The 18,074-nt window shown below is 40.7% G+C and overlaps 1 protein-coding gene across 2 annotated transcripts; it reads left to right on the plus strand.

Moving 5' to 3' along the window:
• Positions 1-566: 566 nt before the first annotated feature.
• Positions 567-16,737, plus strand: LOC146326454 (endothelin receptor type B-like). 2 transcript variants are annotated; one of them, XR_014770603.1, is made up of 9 exons: positions 567-927; positions 7,124-7,688; positions 9,628-9,740; positions 9,827-10,031; positions 12,941-13,090; positions 13,188-13,321; positions 13,442-13,550; positions 15,140-15,585; positions 15,969-16,737. XR_014770603.1 is itself a non-coding variant. In XM_084718729.1 (8 exons), exons 2-8 carry the CDS (start codon positions 7,302-7,304, stop codon positions 15,278-15,280), a joined length of 1,239 nt encoding a protein of 412 aa, XP_084574855.1. In that variant the 5' UTR covers positions 567-927; positions 7,124-7,301; the 3' UTR covers positions 15,281-16,737. The 2 variants fall into 2 exon arrangements, 1 of the variants encoding a protein (XP_084574855.1); XM_084718729.1 differs by having other exon boundaries at positions 15,140-16,737.
• Positions 16,738-18,074: the final 1,337 nt, after the last annotated feature.

The following is an 18,074-nucleotide window of genomic DNA, read 5'->3' on the forward strand; positions in this document are numbered from 1 at the left end:
ATTATGAGCCAGTTTACCCAACAAGTGCTGCAGTGGTCTGTCTGGCCGGTCCAAGGCCCTCTTGGACAGAGAGGACAGGATAGAAAAGAAAGGAAAAGAAAAGATGCCGACTTGTTTCAGGCCAGTGGCCTTTGTCAGTGCGCCCAGACGGAGGCCACTGGCCACAGCCAGACAGCCCAGTCCACCACTTGTTGGGTAAACTGTCTTATATTTTTCCCAAAGTCATACATGGGTTGAAACACGCAGTATTTTTCAATGAAATTCAGTGAAAATGTTAAATCTCGCCGAAGTACACTGAAGTCAGAAATTATCTGAATGGGCTGCATGAGGAGGAGCAGATGTCAGGGACTGTGTGTCTTGTGTTTGAAGTGTGGTCCTGCAGGGGAGAAGCCTGGAGGCTGAACCATCCCGTGACAGCCGTGTAACAGCACGTCAGAGGAGACAACTCCTCTTTCATCTCCTCTGTGTACCTGCACTGTGCGCACGTCAACAGCCTGGTGACCGAAGAAGATTTTAAAGTTGTTCAGTTGTTGTTAAACAGCTGAAAACCCAGAAACGAGTCTTTTTTCTTTTGTATGGACAGCAGAGAAAAGTTATTGCATGTTATAGCTGCGTCCAGGCAGCAGTGAGAGAAGGATGCTGGTGTCTGTGATGTGATTGGCTGGTTCTGCAGCCTCACGAGCCGTGGCTATAAAACCCAGCAGCGACCCTCCGCGCGTCAGAGCGCAGCCGGATCCGGGAGTGGAGGACCCTGACGCACATCTGGACTCAGTGGACACACGGTGTGCTTTCACTGCTGGAATCCACCACAGAAATCCTAATTATAACCAAAAAAAAAAAAAAAAAACATCGAACCAATTAGTGGAACTCTGCTGGAATATCAATCGGAAAACTTTGGCTTGGACCACAACACAACACCGCGCTACGGTAAGCTGAAATTTATAACGTAACCCAGCGTGATTTAATTAAATGAAGAGTTTAATTGTAAGTGGTGAAGCAGTGGTTTGATGTGCAAACAAGAGACGCGTGAATTAAGAAGCCTCTGCGCATTTTTTTTGATAAATAGCACAATTGAGAAAACTTTTATTTTGTGGGAAAAGCTTTCTTTCTTCCTTCATTCCTTCCTTCCTTCCTTTCTTTCTTTTTATTTGTCGGTTGTTTTGTGCAATTGGTCAGACAAAATGTTCACTTTACATGGTCTTAATTTTATTGCGTCTTCGTGATCTGTTTCACATTTAAGGCAGTTTTAGATTAACCGGTTTACATGTCGTGTTTCATATTTAGGGCCATTAAAACGCAGCCTGTGTTCTGGACGTGTTGAATGTTTTATGAGCTGTTTTAAAGATGATGTGTTGGTCTGGAGTGCCTCAGAGATGCTGTCATACCATGGCTATATCGTTTTCATGCGGTTACGCAGATGAAAATAGAAGAGCCGCTTTGCTGCAGCTCATCATCTCACCGGACCAGTCACACAGTTTCCACTTTTTCATTCTTAACAGCCGATGTATGTGCAGCTTACATGTTGGCCTCGTGCAGCGCACTGAAGGTGCATTAATAAAATGCGGATCATGATGGATTGGTCTACACATTGTTGTCCCTCACAACGGTATATTTAAGCTAAACATCAAAAGAATTGATACAATGTTGAGTTAACTGGCTTTCTGTCCTATATAGACAGGATTTATTGGCTCCTTTTCACGAGAGCGGCCACTAAACTCCAGGGTACTGGCAGAAAAACTACATATCACACTTTGACAAAGAATCGAAAATGAGGCTGTAAACTTTAACTGTCACATCAGTGTAGACTGTTAAGGTGCAGTGGAGCCCAAACTCAGCTGGCGTTTTTCATTTAGACCTATCAATCTTTATCCTCTCCCACCTTTAAAACACACACACACACACACACACACACACACACACACACACACACACACACACACAACACTGTGATGGCAAGAGTTTGCATTTCTTCTCACTTGCAGCATTCCTGTTATGACCATAAGGTGTTCCTGTTATTCCAAGCTGGAGACAGCTGAGGGACAAAATAACAGGAACACATTGCAATGTCAATACAACAAAAAGTGACCGCACACCTCTGTGAAACAGTTTAACCACTAACACTTTAAGCTTCATCTGTAGGATTTGTTGCATTTGATTGTTCTTGCATTTGATCCTGGAGATTAGGTTAATATTTGAGTTGTGTTTCATATGAAACTAAACAGGGGTGGAATATTTGTGTATGTATGTTTGTACATTTTGGAAGGAGGTCACATCTTGAAGAGTTTTGGAGATATCATCTGTGGAGATGTCTGCCTTCTCTCCAGTTTTATGGGACTAAATGGCACCCAGCTTGTTGTGATCAAAGCACCAAAAATTAAATTAGATAAGTTCAAAACCAGCATCTCTTTCCAAAAAGCATTTATTCAAGATAATCCACAGACCTTGTTGTGAGCAGTTTTATATAGAAAAGAAAGTTTTGTCAGTAGATTCTGAAGTACTTCCCTTAGATTCTACTGCAGAAAGAAAGTAGTTCCTACTTAAAACTGCTCACATAGCACTAAATAAACAGCACTACAGACCAAGGGGTTTATTTATTTATTTATTTTGGGATGAACTATGCCTTTGAGTACAATTGTAAGATACTTCCATTTCCATTTTATGCCACTTTATACTTCCACTCCACTATCTGACAGCTTTAGTTATTAGCTACCTTTCAAATCATGATTTGCATTTAAAAAAAAAAACATGTAATGAGCTAAAATACAATATATTGTTAAAGATTAAGCCAGAGCTTTCCCACCTTTTTGGCTTGCATGTGACCCTTTACAAACAGTGTCTAGTTGGAGCCCATTGTCTTGTTTCAGATGTCTATGAGTTGTTATCAGCTTCACCAGAGACACATTCCCCCTCCAAACTGGTCATGTGGTGAAATTACTGTTCAAATGGAACCATGTGAGAAGTTAGAGGGAAATTACCGAGTCTCAAATAGGCCAAATTATTCATTATTTCACATACCAAAAAAACAACAACAAAGATGAGAGAAAAGTTAAGCATTCATCTTCTTCATTTGCACCCCCATCACTCATCCCATGACCCAGATTTATCTTGTGACCCTTGTAGGGACCTGACCTTTAGGTTGGAAACCACTGGATGAACTAACTGTATATAAAGTAGTTAAACATAGCTCCACCTCAAGCTGAATGCCACACAGAATCATCTCAGTAAGTGGAGACTTTTTACTCATACGTTTTAGTTCATAAACTGAAAAGTGAAGCCAACCCAAATATTTTACTGTACGTGTAACTAATAATTTTAAGGATTAAAACAGATTACTTCATGTTCAGTGAAGTTCACATTAATAGAAAATCACAAGTTCAATAAACATAAGAGAAAGAAACTTTTACTGGCACTCAATACTTTAAATTAAAAAATTATGTTTTCACTATTTATTACAACTAATTAATTTTAGTATTCTGATTTACAGTGATAGGATGAATGTGTTTACTTTAAAGAGTACATTAAGCTGATAATAATTATACACTTTGAAAGAGGAAGTTTGGTATTTTACAATCTGGACCCTATTTCCCATGATTTTTGTGTATAAATGATTGATCATGTTTTTAAACTGGTCCAGTATTTAGCGAGGCTTCTGCAGCAGTGAGCGGGCTGCAGTGTAATTTTGCCTTGGTTTGCCGTTACAGAAAGGATCCGTGCAGAAACAGGCTTTCTTGTTAAGCAGTAGGATACTTTTTGGTTAACCAGAAACCAGACGTTTAATTGTCCTTGCGAAAGACACCAGACTCCATTTACAGAAACAGTAATTTTATCATCGTAAAACACACTGAACACAAACAAAATAAAAATCCGCCAGAACCAACAAGTATTCGTCTCTCTGCCGCTGCAACAATCACCGGCTCTGGTTTTAGCCGAAATAAACCTTTAATTCACCACGTGAGATGTGAAAATATTCTGGCTCTACACACCATCCTCCCCTTGTTCCGCTTTCACATGCAGCACATCAAATTATCAAGCCACCTACCAGCACAATATTAATAATAATAAGTAATTCTATTTTAGAAACTCTGGATCAAAGTCCTGTTTATTTTTTATTTTTTTTACTGTGTCTCTCTTGCCTTCAGGTCACTCCCATGACTCTTGTCCTCTGAGTGAGGCATTGTGCTTCAGCTCTAACTCTTTCCCCTCGTCTGACTTTGCCTTTCTTGCGCTTTCCTTTTCCTCCCATACCATTACCATGCTGTTCCCGTTTTCTTTTTTTTTTTTTTTTCCTTTTTTTTTTTGCACTTTCTTAACACTTTTTTCTCACTCTTCATGTTCCTCTTCCCACCCTCTACTCCCACACACAAACATATTTTCTGACCACTGCTAATAACTAGCATCCCCTTCACTTTCACTCTGCTGGGTTCCAACTTTCCGCCTCCTTCTTCCTAAGAAGTGAAGCCAGCAGAGCTAAAGGTCGGAGATGGTTTCTAAAGTAAAATCTATTGGATTAAGAGGATCAGGCCAATTAAAACTCGGCTTTTCAATTAGATCAGACGGGCCTGCTCTAACATGGCTTAATGAGGTACCACGTTGTACGACACAAAGGCATAATTCAGCCGATAGAGTGGATATGTATGGACAGTGGCCAAATTTTTCAAAACTGATTTCTTGTGATATGTGTGTGAGTTCATCCATGTGATTTTGTTTCTTTGTGTGTGTGAACAGAACGAGTCTGTGTTTTGGAGCCAAATGCAGCAATGAATGCCAGTTGTGTTTGAGAGAGTGTGTGTGCCTGAGTGAATTTATATGTGTGTGTGTGTGTGTGTGTGTGTGTGTGTGTGTGTGTGTGTGTGTGTGTGTGTGCGTGCGTTTGTGTGGTCTAAGCACATTCAAGGGTGTGATCAAAAAGTATGGAAAAGTAAACTAAGCATGTCCACAAACCTTTGCCTTTCTGATCCATGGTGTCAAGAAGTTTGCACATCTGCTCAGAGATGGAGAGATTTGGTGTGTGTGCGATTGTGTGCACTGATAGCGTGTCTCGACAGATATTGCCGCCCTCGTCAATAAGCCTATTTATCCGGAGAGCTGCCCCAGGGTGTTTGAGGGGATACACATGATTCTTGAGAGGCTCAGAGCCCAGCTAGTGTCGTCTGAGAGAGAAGAAAGTATCTCTGTCACACACACGCACACACACTCACACTGGACACACATGCAGTGCTGTTCCTCATCTAACCTATAACCTCAGTCATCACTTTTCATGTGTCACAGCTTCCTTTTCTTTCTTTTCATTTAACCCCCTTCTCTTTACTTTATACCAGTTATTAAAATTGAATTTCAAAAAGATCAGAGTCAACCAATTTGCTCACTAACAAGGATCAAGCTTGATCTGTTTGAATTAACTTTGCCTGACTAAGCCTTGGGTCAGGCTCAACTAAGCTGAGCCCCGTGGTGTCTGGATGCTTTTGCCAGTAGTTCCTCACCAAACAAATTGTTTGTGATAGTTCAGGGCATACTCTCTAGGATTTTCCTAAAAAAAAAAAAAGAAAAACAACTTCTAGACTCGTATCAAAACGGTCACTCCCAATCATCATTTACAACCCACTAAGAAGTGATGGTTTCCGTATCTGTTGAGACCCTGCCCTCTGCCTGTTTTTCCTTATTTTCTCATTATATTGGTCTGTTTGGGATGTTTCTGGGCTTCAGCCTTTGTTTCAAATATTTTTATTGGAAGCATTTGTGGAAAAAAAGCTTTAACACAACAGAATAGCGAACTGCTTAAAGTTTTACAATATTTCACAAACATAACTTGAAGAAGAGACAAAAAGACAGAGAAAGGAAAAACAATACATTAAATAAATAAATAAAACTAACCGCCCACCCGCCTACCCAGTACTACTTGTAATTCTTGAGTTTGTATTCAGTTTGTGCGTTGCTCAAGAAAAGAAAGAAATTGTGACTATTTTTGAAAAGTGCTTGTTTATTACTTAAGATCAACTTAACACACCCTAGAGGTAGTGTCCCAATTAGCTCTGTGATCCACAACTTTGGGCTTCAGTCTTCGGACAGTAGTATGTAAGCCCCAGCCAATAACGGCACGCAGGTTTTGAAGTTGGGAGTCTATAAAAACATTGTGGTTGCATTGCTGTCTCTCTCCTCTGCTCTCTGTCTGAGTGCTGCACACGCACAGGCAGAGCAGACTGAGGACACAGCAGCAGGATGAGGGTTCACTTCAGCTGCATTCGCATAAAGTTGTTTATTTGCATGGAAATCTGGGAATCATCCGTGCTTGTGAAACATTTTATTTCTCTGATTCACTACTTTGTCTCCCTAACATCTGTCCCTCACTTAATTCATTCTATAGCTGTCTCGACCAGTGCTGCTGTGTCTCTCCCTCTGTTCATTGACCTGGGGAGGAGGGGCTAATATTGAATAGTGTATTTACAAACAGCAACCAACAAATCCTGCATACCTACCTTACCTTACCTTTAACTTTAAACTAATGTTTTTGCTGTCAACAAATTCACTTACAAGGTTCAGTAAGGCTGTGCTTATCCGCTATACGCTATTACATCTTAGTTTAGTGTGACAGCATGGTAACATTTACTAATACGCACTACACACAAGTTTTACTGAGCCTGGTGAGAATGTTATTATTTTGCAGGGATTTGATCAGCATCCAAAGAATTTGGCAAATCAAACTTTTGTTCCAATGATGTTGCAAGATAAACAGCTGCAGGATCACAAAAGTAACAAAGTGATAATTCATACTGAGGCAGACATGAATGTGTGAACAAAATTTAAGGGCAATCCATCTAGTAGTTGTTGAGACATCTCACTCAAACTCAAAAGTTGTCAGTGCTTGAGAAAAAGCAAAGGGACTATCAAATGGATATGTCTTCCGGGGACCACGAATGTCTGCATGAAAGGTTTTGCCATTGCATCAGTATATGTTGAGATATTTCACAAGATAAGTGAAAACACTGACTTGATGGTGGGCACTATAGAAAAAGTCATGGGGTCACCAAAGTCATTAGAATTCGTCCCCTGGGGACCACGAATGGCTCTCCTAAATTTAAATCTTCTAATAGTGTGTAACATGATTGTTCATCTACTTTCTCTGCAGGACAAACAAGTTTGGACTCAGACCAATGCTGCCAGGCCCAGAGCACGGCTCAGTGTGTGTGGATGTGTCTAAGTGTCTGAATATGTATGTGTGAGTGCATTGGAGTGTGTATTTTCAGTCCACTGTCGTGTGCCTTTGAGTGAACGTCTTGTTGTGTGAGTGCGAGACTCGTGCGAGGATGAGGGCCGTTGCTCTTCTGTGTCTCTTGATGGTCGCGGAGGCTGGAGCCTCTCGGTTCATCCGTGACTCCCAGGGCGGCTCTGAAGTTTCAGAACCCGCCAAGAACAACGCCTCCCTCCCGCTTCCGCCCCTACAGCCGGCCCGGCCGAGGGGCTCCTTCCCCCCCATGTGCATCAAGCCCACGGAGATCAAGTACGCCTTCAAGTATGTGAACACCATCGTGTCCTGCCTGATCTTTGTGGTGGGGATCATTGGCAACTCAACGCTGCTCAGGATCATATATAAGAACAAGTGTATGAGGAATGGACCCAATGTCCTGATCGGCAGCCTGGCACTGGGGGACCTGCTTTATATCATCATCGCCATCCCCATCAATGTGTTTAAGGTGACCACATTCATCCTTTTCATTGATTATAATGCCTCATAGTTATATTAAGCTGTTATGTCAGATTAATTCCTCTGTTTGTCTAGAGGTGTTGTAAGAAACTCTGGAGAAGTTGATAGTTGATTGCTGTATTCCATTCCCAGGTCTCCAAATACCGACACTTTCGGTTGGTGGAGATTTGAGCTACCAGCCCAAAGCGTCTGTATTTGAGGACCTGGCCAACACTTCTCATCTGTACAGGACTACCTGGCTGTCATTCAGTCTTTGGCGACCTGGCCAGCCCAAAGCATTGGTATTTGACGACCTGGCCAATGCAAGGCGTCAGTATTTGATGACTTAGCCAAACCAAACAGCTATTTTACAACCTGGAACCCCAAACTGTCACCTGGCCAACCCAAGGCATTAATATTTGAGGACCTGGCCAACCCAAAGCATCCGTCAGTATTTGATCACCTGGCCAACCCAAAGCACTGGCATTTGACAACCTGGTCGATCCAAACTATTAGCTGATATTTGATAACTTGGACGACCCACAACATCTGTACTGGATGAACTGGCTAACCAAAACTGTTTATATTTGATGACCCAAAACACAAATCACCTATATTTGATGACCTGGCCAGTCCACAGCATGAATATTTGATGGCCTGGCTAACCAAAACATCTGAATTGGACGACCTGGCCAAACCAAAGCCCTTGTATTTGATCATCTGGCCAACCCAAAGCATCTGTATTTGACAACCTGCCCAAACCAAAAGTCAGTATTTGGCAACTGTGGAATAAGATTTAACAATCAGCTAGTTTTCTCCACAATCACTTAGAACACCTCCAATATAAAAGGATTAGATTCAGCTTTGCATTTGACATAAAATCTCACCTCAACAATTCAGGCATTTTACACAATATGCAACAACATAACTTCCAATTAATTAAATTTATTACCCATCCTGCGGTCTGTGTTTAATTTGTTAGTCGTAAATCTGAAGTTGTTTCTCAGTGGTGCACTTTCTCAGTTATGTGTGAGCTGTTTCCAGTGCCTTTCTTGGCACATCTTCTTGTTAGCTGTGGTTTATTTATGAGTTTATTTTTGCGGTCTATGTATCAGGATTCACCGTGTTTTCTGTGGTTTCCTTCATTTCCTTTTCCGGTATAGACTGAGCAGATGTTTTAACCCAGACTACAAGGGATAAAACTCCAAGCCAAGAATGGTGGGTTTTTGAGGAAAAATTACGTCTTTGTTTTCCTCTCTCATGTCATGTGTGTGAAGGGAAAACATCCAGCGGGCTAGTGTGTAAATGCATTCACTGCAGAATGTGCAATGCATAATGGAGCCACAAATGTGTGCCAGTCAGAGGTTCCAAAACAAAGCACAAAACAATATGTGAAACTTGTTTAATATTCCAGATCTGATAGGATTCACTATACTTAAGCTGGAATGCTGTGCTGTATTTCATCCAGGCATCTGAGGAATAGTCACTCTGATTTTCCTTGCCTTAAAGGTTCTGCATCCCAGGTATTTGTGACAATTTTAAACAGGAGGGCAAAAAAAGATTTAATGAGAAACAGGATCTGCTCAATTGAACAGGCATGGTTTTGAAAATTACAAGGTCATAGTTGTAAATTTCTTAAAGTGGTTGACAAGTATAAAGCCCACCGCAATAATTCAGTGTGTTGCCTGATTTGTTGAGGAAGATGCTGTCCTGACGCTGAAATGATTTCATAACCCCCCAGGAGAAGGACTTTAAAAGTGAGGAGGAAAACAGCCTTGTTGCTTTTGGCTTTAGCTGATGCAGTGATAACAGAAGATGATAGGAAGACAGGACCCCTGCGTGAACCTCAAAGAAGTCTGACTATGTGTTTACACAGGTGACACTTCTTCAGTTTCCCTTATTACTAATGTCTTTCCTTTCTGTCTGTCTCTGTTATTTTTGTCTTACAGCTAATAGCAGAGGACTGGCCGTTCGGTGTGTATGTCTGCAAGCTGATGCCGTTCATCCAGAAAGCTTCGGTGGGAATCACTGTTCTGAGCCTGTGCGCCCTCAGTATTGACCGGTAAGCAGACTTCTACTCTACGTACACATGACAAAAAGTGCTGAAAGCAGCTGCTAATCTTGCTGTTGTGACCATTGTCTGTGTAGCTATCATGCAGTGACGTCGTGGAGCAGGGTGAAGGGGATGGGGATCCCTCTGTGGAAAGCGGTGGAGGTGACTCTGATCTGGCTGGTTGCCGTGATTCTCGCGGTCCCTGAGGCGCTGGCATTTGACATGTTGGAGATGCCGTACAGAGGCAACAAGCTGCGCGTGTGTCTACTGCATCCAGAGCAGACCACGTCCTTTATGAGGGTAAGCATTAGACTAAATGTGTAACCTGTTACCAGTGGCAGAGAAAAATAATTGCACTTTTCAGGTGCATGTAAAAGTCACTCATAAAAAATCCTAAGAAAAGGTACAAACCTATTATAAGCCAAATGTTCGTCAGAAGACAAAGTACTCATTATGCAGCACAATGGCCATTATTTTATTGGGTTATTATTTCTGATGTATTATTGTGTAATTTTAGTGCTGTAGCTGGTCGAGGTGGAGCTAATTTTAGTCTCATTATTTACTGCTGCAAAGTAACCAGTAACTAGGCCTGTAAGCAAATTCTATAGTGGACTAAAAAGATATTAGCCTCTGAAATCTTGTTGAAGTGGAAGCATACAATGAAAATATGCAATTGTACAAGTACTTCAGCATCTTACATGGTAACTGACTTAATGAACTTGATTACATTCCAACGCTACCTGATAATAACGTGGAATTATTGCTTAAATAGTGTTACGACTGGCTCAACACCGAACATAATGGACACAACACCATGAGAGAAGTTTACTGCATTAAAGTTTGTTAAAATAAGTGGATGAAGAGAAACAGATACTCTGCACCACAAAGGTGCTGCTGCAGCTGAGTGGAGAGAGAGAGGAAGCTGAACAAAAGGGCCGACCCTAAATACACTCAGCCCTCCTGTCAGCACAGGTGTCTGTCAATCAGGTGATCAACGTAGAGGGATCAGCAACAAAAAAAGACAAAAAAAAGAGGAGATGAAATTGACTTTTACACTTTTAGTCAACTGAAACTTGAAGGGACAAAAAAGGATAAGTTTGACCAGATGTTTGCAATGATGTCAACATGCTAATGTCACGTATATATCTTCATAGTGGTCCTAGTTTAGTGTGTTAGCATGCTACCATTTGATAATTAGCACTTGACACAAAGTGCAGCCGAGACTGAGTCTAGTTTTGCAGGTCATAAACCAAAGTTTCAGACAACTTAGTTTTTTTGGCTGATGACAGTCAGAGCAGGATCAGTAGGATTCATCCTCTGAGCACCGTGAATGTTTGTATAAATTTTCATGACAATCCACCCAGTATGTTGTTGTTGAGATATTTCAGTCTGGAACAAAGAGATGCACTGACTCACGTTGCTATTCCTACAGTCACACTGTTAGCGTGGCTGACAAATTATTCCTGACACCTGCAGGGCTCAAAATTCATGTGGATAATGTGCAGGAGTACGACATAACAACATAATAAACTCAAACAGCTGCACTTTTATCTTCCTTTCACATAACATGAGCTTGGCATAGCTTATAGTATTCTAACAATCCAAAATGTTTGATAGCGATTGCATGTCATGTTGTTATTTTCCCACAGCCATATGGTCAGAATACCCTGCACACAGATTTAGATCTCTCTATTAAGGCTAAGTTAAGAAAAGTCTCATGGATTTGGTTCAGTCTGCACCTGATGTTATTTTCAAGTAAAAATGCTCCACTTCAAAGCACAGTGCCTGGACACCAACAGTAACATTAGTGTGTTTCTTTAATCAGGATTTCTTTTGCTGTTTTTCAAGCTCTGCCAACAAGTGATTAGATTCAAAAATGTGTAACACGATACTACATTTAAACTGCTTGCAAATCATCTAAAGGTGACTGTTTCTCATAATATTCATGATACTTTTATACAGCTGCACAGCAAGACAGAATTTTCCAGCGTGTGAATACTTCTAGTTTATTTAAACCAGAGGGATCTGAAGGAGTCGCACGGTATGGTGGAAATGAAGCATAAAGTTGTATCATCTGTCATTTCAAATCAGTGAATTATAATTTGAGTTTGATGTCATTAGCAAGAAGACAGAATTCAGTCTGAGCTGGTGGACTGCTTTGAGAGGAAGTGCTATTTTATATTTTTATTGAGGAAATGACTTCCATTCACCCAAAACTAAGTTTTCCACAAAGACAAACAAGTACTATGAAAAACAGGACTTTGTGCCAGACCAACATAAGCCTGAGCCTAATTAAAATACATTCACAAGAAATTTCATGCATGCCAGAGAAAGTATGAGAAGCACCAGTCTATAGGAAGTCCTGTAGTTCAGTTAAAGCATCTGTCATAAAAACACTTTCAAAATAGTGCTCTCAGTGGAGTGCACATCCCCCCAGGCAACAGATGATGAAGCACCTACTGCAATGCCACCTCAACTGCCAGATGCAGCTTGTCCTGAGCTGAACAAGATTTCAGAATGAAGCAGTTGTTGATCACTTGCGGCCATAGAGGCCGGTTAAGAAGAGAAGTCAGTCAAAGCACATCAGTCAAAAAATGGACTGACTGCCTCACAGCTGTTTGTCTCCACCAACCAGTCAAGTTGCTGTTTACACTCATGTCTGTCCAGACTAATGTAATAAAGACTTATTATTTAATTTAGTGTGGAACTTACTTCTTTATTGAACTGTAACTTTGAATTAGTGAAGTGAATTAATTAAAAAAATGTCTTTTTTTCCAAAATGGAAGTAATTACTGTGAAACCACCAAAATTTAATCACTTCATCTTTGAGTCCAAGTGTGCATTTGCACAAAATTTTAAGACATTCCCTCAAGGCATTCTTGAAGTATCGTGCTCACAACAATGGGATGACTGGAAAACATAATGCTTCCAGCCATAAAAACATTTTTAAACCAAAAAATGTTAATCACAGAGGTTCTACAGCAGACAAATATGAGTGTGTGCAAAAGAAAAAAAGGCTGATTAGTCTAATAGTATTTGAAGTTAGCTGCAGACAAGCTGTAGTGATCACGCACACACTCATTCACTCAGGCACACACAGGAGCGACGGCATGATTGCATGATCATACTAAAGACCGGTACGATCTGTGTTTAGGTAGAATAAATTCTATAAGCAATACTTTATTTGTTGTATCTTTTTCTTTTTCCAGTTCTACCAGGATGTGAAAGACTGGTGGCTGTTTGGCTTCTATTTCTGCTTCCCACTGGCCTGCACAGGGATCTTCTACACACTCATGTCCTGTGAGATGCTCAGCCGCAAAAAAGGCATGCGCATTGCACTCAACGACCACATGAAACAGGTATGCAAATGACTGCTGCTGCGCACACTGTAACCTTGAGACTCGGAGAGACCGGGGAGGCACTCGGTAGCATCAATATTTGTCTTTGTGTGTGCAGCGGAGGGAAGTGGCGAAGACGGTGTTCTGCCTGGTGTTGATTTTTGCTCTCTGCTGGCTGCCCCTTCATCTCAGCCGAATTCTGAAGAAAACAATCTACGACCAAAATGACCCCAACCGCTGTGAACTGCTCAGGTAGGCACGCAGATACAGTAGGCGACGCAAATCCACACCAAAAGTCATGAGAATCCATTGTTCTCTGCTCTGTGACTTCCTGTAGTCTTTACTGTGAATGCTGTCTTTTTTCCCCGCCAGCTTCCTGTTAGTGATGGATTACATTGGCATCAACATGGCCTCCCTAAACTCTTGTATTAACCCGATTGCCCTCTACTTTGTCAGCCAGAAGTTTAAAAACTGCTTCCAGGTAAGAGGGCACACACTGACACTAAAAACACAGTATTAGAAAATACAGAAAAGCACATAACTGTGTAGGAATGAGCCAATCTGATACTGACTATCGTTATCGGTTTGATATTGGCCAAAATCACTGGATGGGATATTGGAAGAAAAATAATATGTTCTAATACAATCCATTGACCTAAATTATCATGTAAATGCTCAATTAAACAGCAGCACTGCATCATCTCAGCTGTGAAGAGGTATTTCAAGCTAAAGGAGGAAAAAAAAAACAAAGTATTCAAAGTTAAATTTTGGATGTTTGAATGGTGCTGACCAATTTAAATACTGTTAAAAGTTCTGTGTGTGAAAAGGTTTGAATAAAAAGGAACAGCAGTGTTGCATAAGAGCAGTGTCCACATAGTGTTTTTTTGTTTTTTTTTTTGTTTTTTTTTGTTTTTTTTGGCAGACAGGCGCTTGCAGTGCATCTCAGAAGCATCTTTCCGGTTTTAAAGAAAACAGCGTCAAATCTTGGAAATTCCTTTGACCACCATTGTTGCACAGTCACGCTTTTCCCCTTTGGTTTCTTATTTGTTTAAATTTTTTTCACTGTGAGCACCAACCACAAGATGTTTGCTCTCATATGGCCCTTTTCCACACGCATGCTGGCTTGGATTGACTTGTCTCATCAACCCAGTATGAGAGAGATTTGCATCTGGGCTGCCCACTTGAATGTGTGTGTCTTGATGCATGCTCGTCTTGAGTTCAGCTGTTGTATAACACTGGTTAACCACATTTCATCCCCTAAATTAGTTAATTAATTCCTTCATTCTTCACAATAAAAGTCCCTGTTATTTAGATATTTAGAAGCTTGTATTATGAATCAGAAAATATTGGGTTTTCATCAGCAGGAACTTAAGACAAATCCTATCAGCTGAAAGTGAACATGAAACAGTAAAACTTGTCTGTGTGTGTTCAGACACTTTTTAAAAAAAAGTCTTTCTGTCTGGGTTTCAGCATGAATTTGAGTCCCGGCTGTCCACAGCATATCAGAAAAAAAAAAAAAAAAAAAACAGAACGGCAAACCCTCCTCTATTTTCTTGGTTACCAGGGTGATGAGTCCCCATCAATATATGATTCATTGTCTGAGAAGAGCAACTGTGACCACACAAGCGCCTGTTCAAAGTTTTTCAACTAGAAATGCGCAGAGCAGCCTCTCAAAAAAAAAAAAAAAACACAGCATTTTGAAAAAAGAGGCACTCTTTCTCTAAACGGCCGCGTGCTCCCACAGATGCTCTCTAGTCAACGGAAACAATTAAAAAAGACACTGACGCACAGATAAAAACACTACGTGGACACAGACACTAACTGAGTCATGTTCGTCTATGTATTTCTTAGGTAATGGGAGTAGAATATGTGTGTTTCACAGTTTGAGCTCAATGTTTTTAGATGAATAGGTTAAGTGCATCCACACAAATGTACAATGAACAGCGTGGAAAACTACAGTATTGGCAGATAATCAAGGTTGCAATGTACTGTCAAGGGACTGTACTGTCAGTGAACATGAGAAACTGATATTGAGTCACCCCTGTAACTGTGTGTGTTCTCGTGTTGTAGTCCTGCCTGTGCTGCTGGTGCTACAGAACATCTCCCCTGGATGACCGAGGTTCAGGAGGACGCTGGAAGGGCTCTTGTCACGGGAACGGACTGGACCGCTCCAGCTCCCGCTCCAGCCAGAAATACACAAGCTCTTCATAAAAACACACACACACACACACATACACACACACACACACACACACACACACACACACTCATCCACTCACCGCCTCTGCCAAACTCACATTCCCATCAGCTCCCATCACAGAGACGCAGCGCCCTCACTGCCAACAGACCGGGAAAGGGAAAAATGGAGCAAGGACTGACCGAAACTGATGAATGAAATAACAGGACTGTACCTGCTCAGGCTGTAATATGATGCAAGGCTACATACAGTAAAACTGTTCATACTCTGACTCTGAGGCTTGTATAGGGGACCAAAAGTCTCTCAGTGGACCCACATGGTAAATACATTTATAAAGAATGTTTATTAACCACATGTAAATTTATGTACAGGATTATCTACATGCAGATTGCAGATGTATGATTATATCCAGCCATAGTGCTTCATGTATGAATAACAGCACAGATAAGTACTACCTGTTGAAGCTTTAATACCTCACGGGGGGAAGGAAAAGAGGGAAACTGCGACCCTGAGGTATTTTCCAAAAAAAAAAAAAAAAAAGCCTCAAGCGTTTTCCTAAAAAGTGTGCCTCTGCATCTGAATGCAATCAGTAGCTGACTATCTGACACCCTGCTGCACGATGTCACTGCGCTCCTCTGATGACCATGTGCCCTGGTGACATCATACATCAGAGTAAAATGGGCTTCACTGTGTGTCTTACAGTCATGTGGAGAGTCGAACATCGGACATCTTTTATCTGGAAATCATCGCTGCTTTAAGTCATGTGGAGGGCGGATGTTGTCCGAGAACGCTGACAAATACCAGATGATTCCCATCGTGCTATGCAGAAGAGGTCATTATTAGGCCGGTTATTATCATTGCAGTATTCATGCTGTTGTAAGTGGTCTCCACTGTGTATAAAGTCTTCACCTATCTCGTACAACGTAGCTTTTATTTTTCTAAGAAAATATCACAAAACACATGAAGCTTGTTTAATATTCCAACATGTAGTATTATTTCCAAATACTTCACCTCTGTCAGTAAATGATCATGATAGATGTTCCTGTGGCTGGAAATTACGCCTGAGAGCTGCTTTGGGAATAAATTTTCTAAAACTGACCCAGTTAAAAGCTTTAGGACGGAAAAAGAAATCCCACGCAGCTGGATGTTTTTAAGGAATGAATGTTTTCTTTTCATAACGGTAATAGAAATTATTTAGATGAATTTAGTTGTTTCCATTAAATATAATCAGGCTCTCTAACTGATTATGACTGGGTTGCACCAACAAAGAATAATTTAATCTTAGATTTGGTTAGGTTGAATGAATCCAGATTTGAAATTAAGCAGAGCTCTGTTGCACCACTAAAAACTAATTTCCATTTAGTAAATCCAGATTTATTGAGATAAACCAAAAGGAAACAGACTTTAAGATTTTCAGCATGGAGATGTTTGCTTACCTAAATTAAAATAAATAAATTAAAATAAATACATTTGAGTTCTGTCAGGACCTGAACATAAACGTGGGTGGGCTTTATAATTAAGCCTGATGGACGCCTCATGGATTGAGTTGCTTCAATGCTCTTCCAGACAATATCCACATCCACAATACTGTCTGTCACTGACTCGCTCCCTCAGCTTTACTGAAGGTCTGCAGGTTGCAGCAGGGTGAATGAGTGAATGAATGAGTGAATGAATGAGTGGTTCTTCCTATGGTGTGCTATGATTGCAACAAAAATATCAATCATTCAATAAAACTTGCTTGTGGATCCACAATACTCCCAAAACAACATAAAAAGACCTCGTCTCAACATCAAAAATCAACACAAAAAAACTATTTAATGTTGAGAGTGAGTGAGCCGTTGAAAAACTTCATCTTCTCGCCGTCGTCTTTTGAGTCTGTGAGTTTGTGGAGACGGACATGCGGTGATTGCGTCATTCATAAGGAAACTGCGACACACTTATTATTATCATTATTACTATTGTTAGTTAGCTAAAAAGCTAACATTACATTCTTTGATAGCCCGCTAAAAGGTTATTAAAAAGTTGTGTTGTTTAATAGCTTGCTAAAACGTTGGAATGTTGGATTGCTCTCTGAATGTATAATGAGAATTAATATGTCCTATAGAGTGGACTCAAAAGTATCCCACAATGCACTGTGAAATGTAGTGGTCACTAACCTATACCCCATAATACACCGCGCTGAAAGAAAATCGGCAATGAGTGATTAGTGAGTGAATGATTTTGGACGCTGTTACATTGTTTGCTAGCTAGCTAAAAAGTTAGCCCGGCTAGCCTCATGATGGCTCAGCAGAGACGCTTTAATTTCTCCCTTGAAAATTGGGCCAAATTAAAGCAGCAATATGGCCAAACATAACAACAGCACAGTAAGGAAAAAAAAAAGACTAAATCAGAGTTCAAAGTTTTGGTGCAACAGAATTGAATTTAATCTAGGTTTGGAGTAAAAACTAAGCTGAAGTTTAAACAGCTTTAAAAAATAATCCTTGTTGGTGCAACCCAGCCCTAATGTCTGTGAAGGAGATGAATACTAAAGAAGGATCCTGTGATGAGAAAAGAAGCCTGTGTTGTGCAACACAGTAAGAGAAATGTGCTTTCAATATTTATGGTCACTTTAGAGTTAGGACGTCTGCAGCAGAGCTAGCCGCAACCACTCTTTAGTCACGTACTTGTGACAAATCTTGTGATGCCAACGCAAGAAGAAAAAACAATTTACACGTCTTCTGGCTCCTCGCAAAGTCAGATATGAGGAGAAAATGCAGCTTGTGCCTCATAATAGATCTCCAACCCCAACTCTATCAGAGAGAACACGTG

Source organism: Lutjanus erythropterus, chromosome 5, assembly GCF_056507025.1.
Source record: "Lutjanus erythropterus isolate fLutEry1 chromosome 5, fLutEry1.hap2, whole genome shotgun sequence".
NCBI lineage: Eukaryota > Metazoa > Chordata > Actinopteri > Lutjaniformes > Lutjanidae > Lutjanus > Lutjanus erythropterus.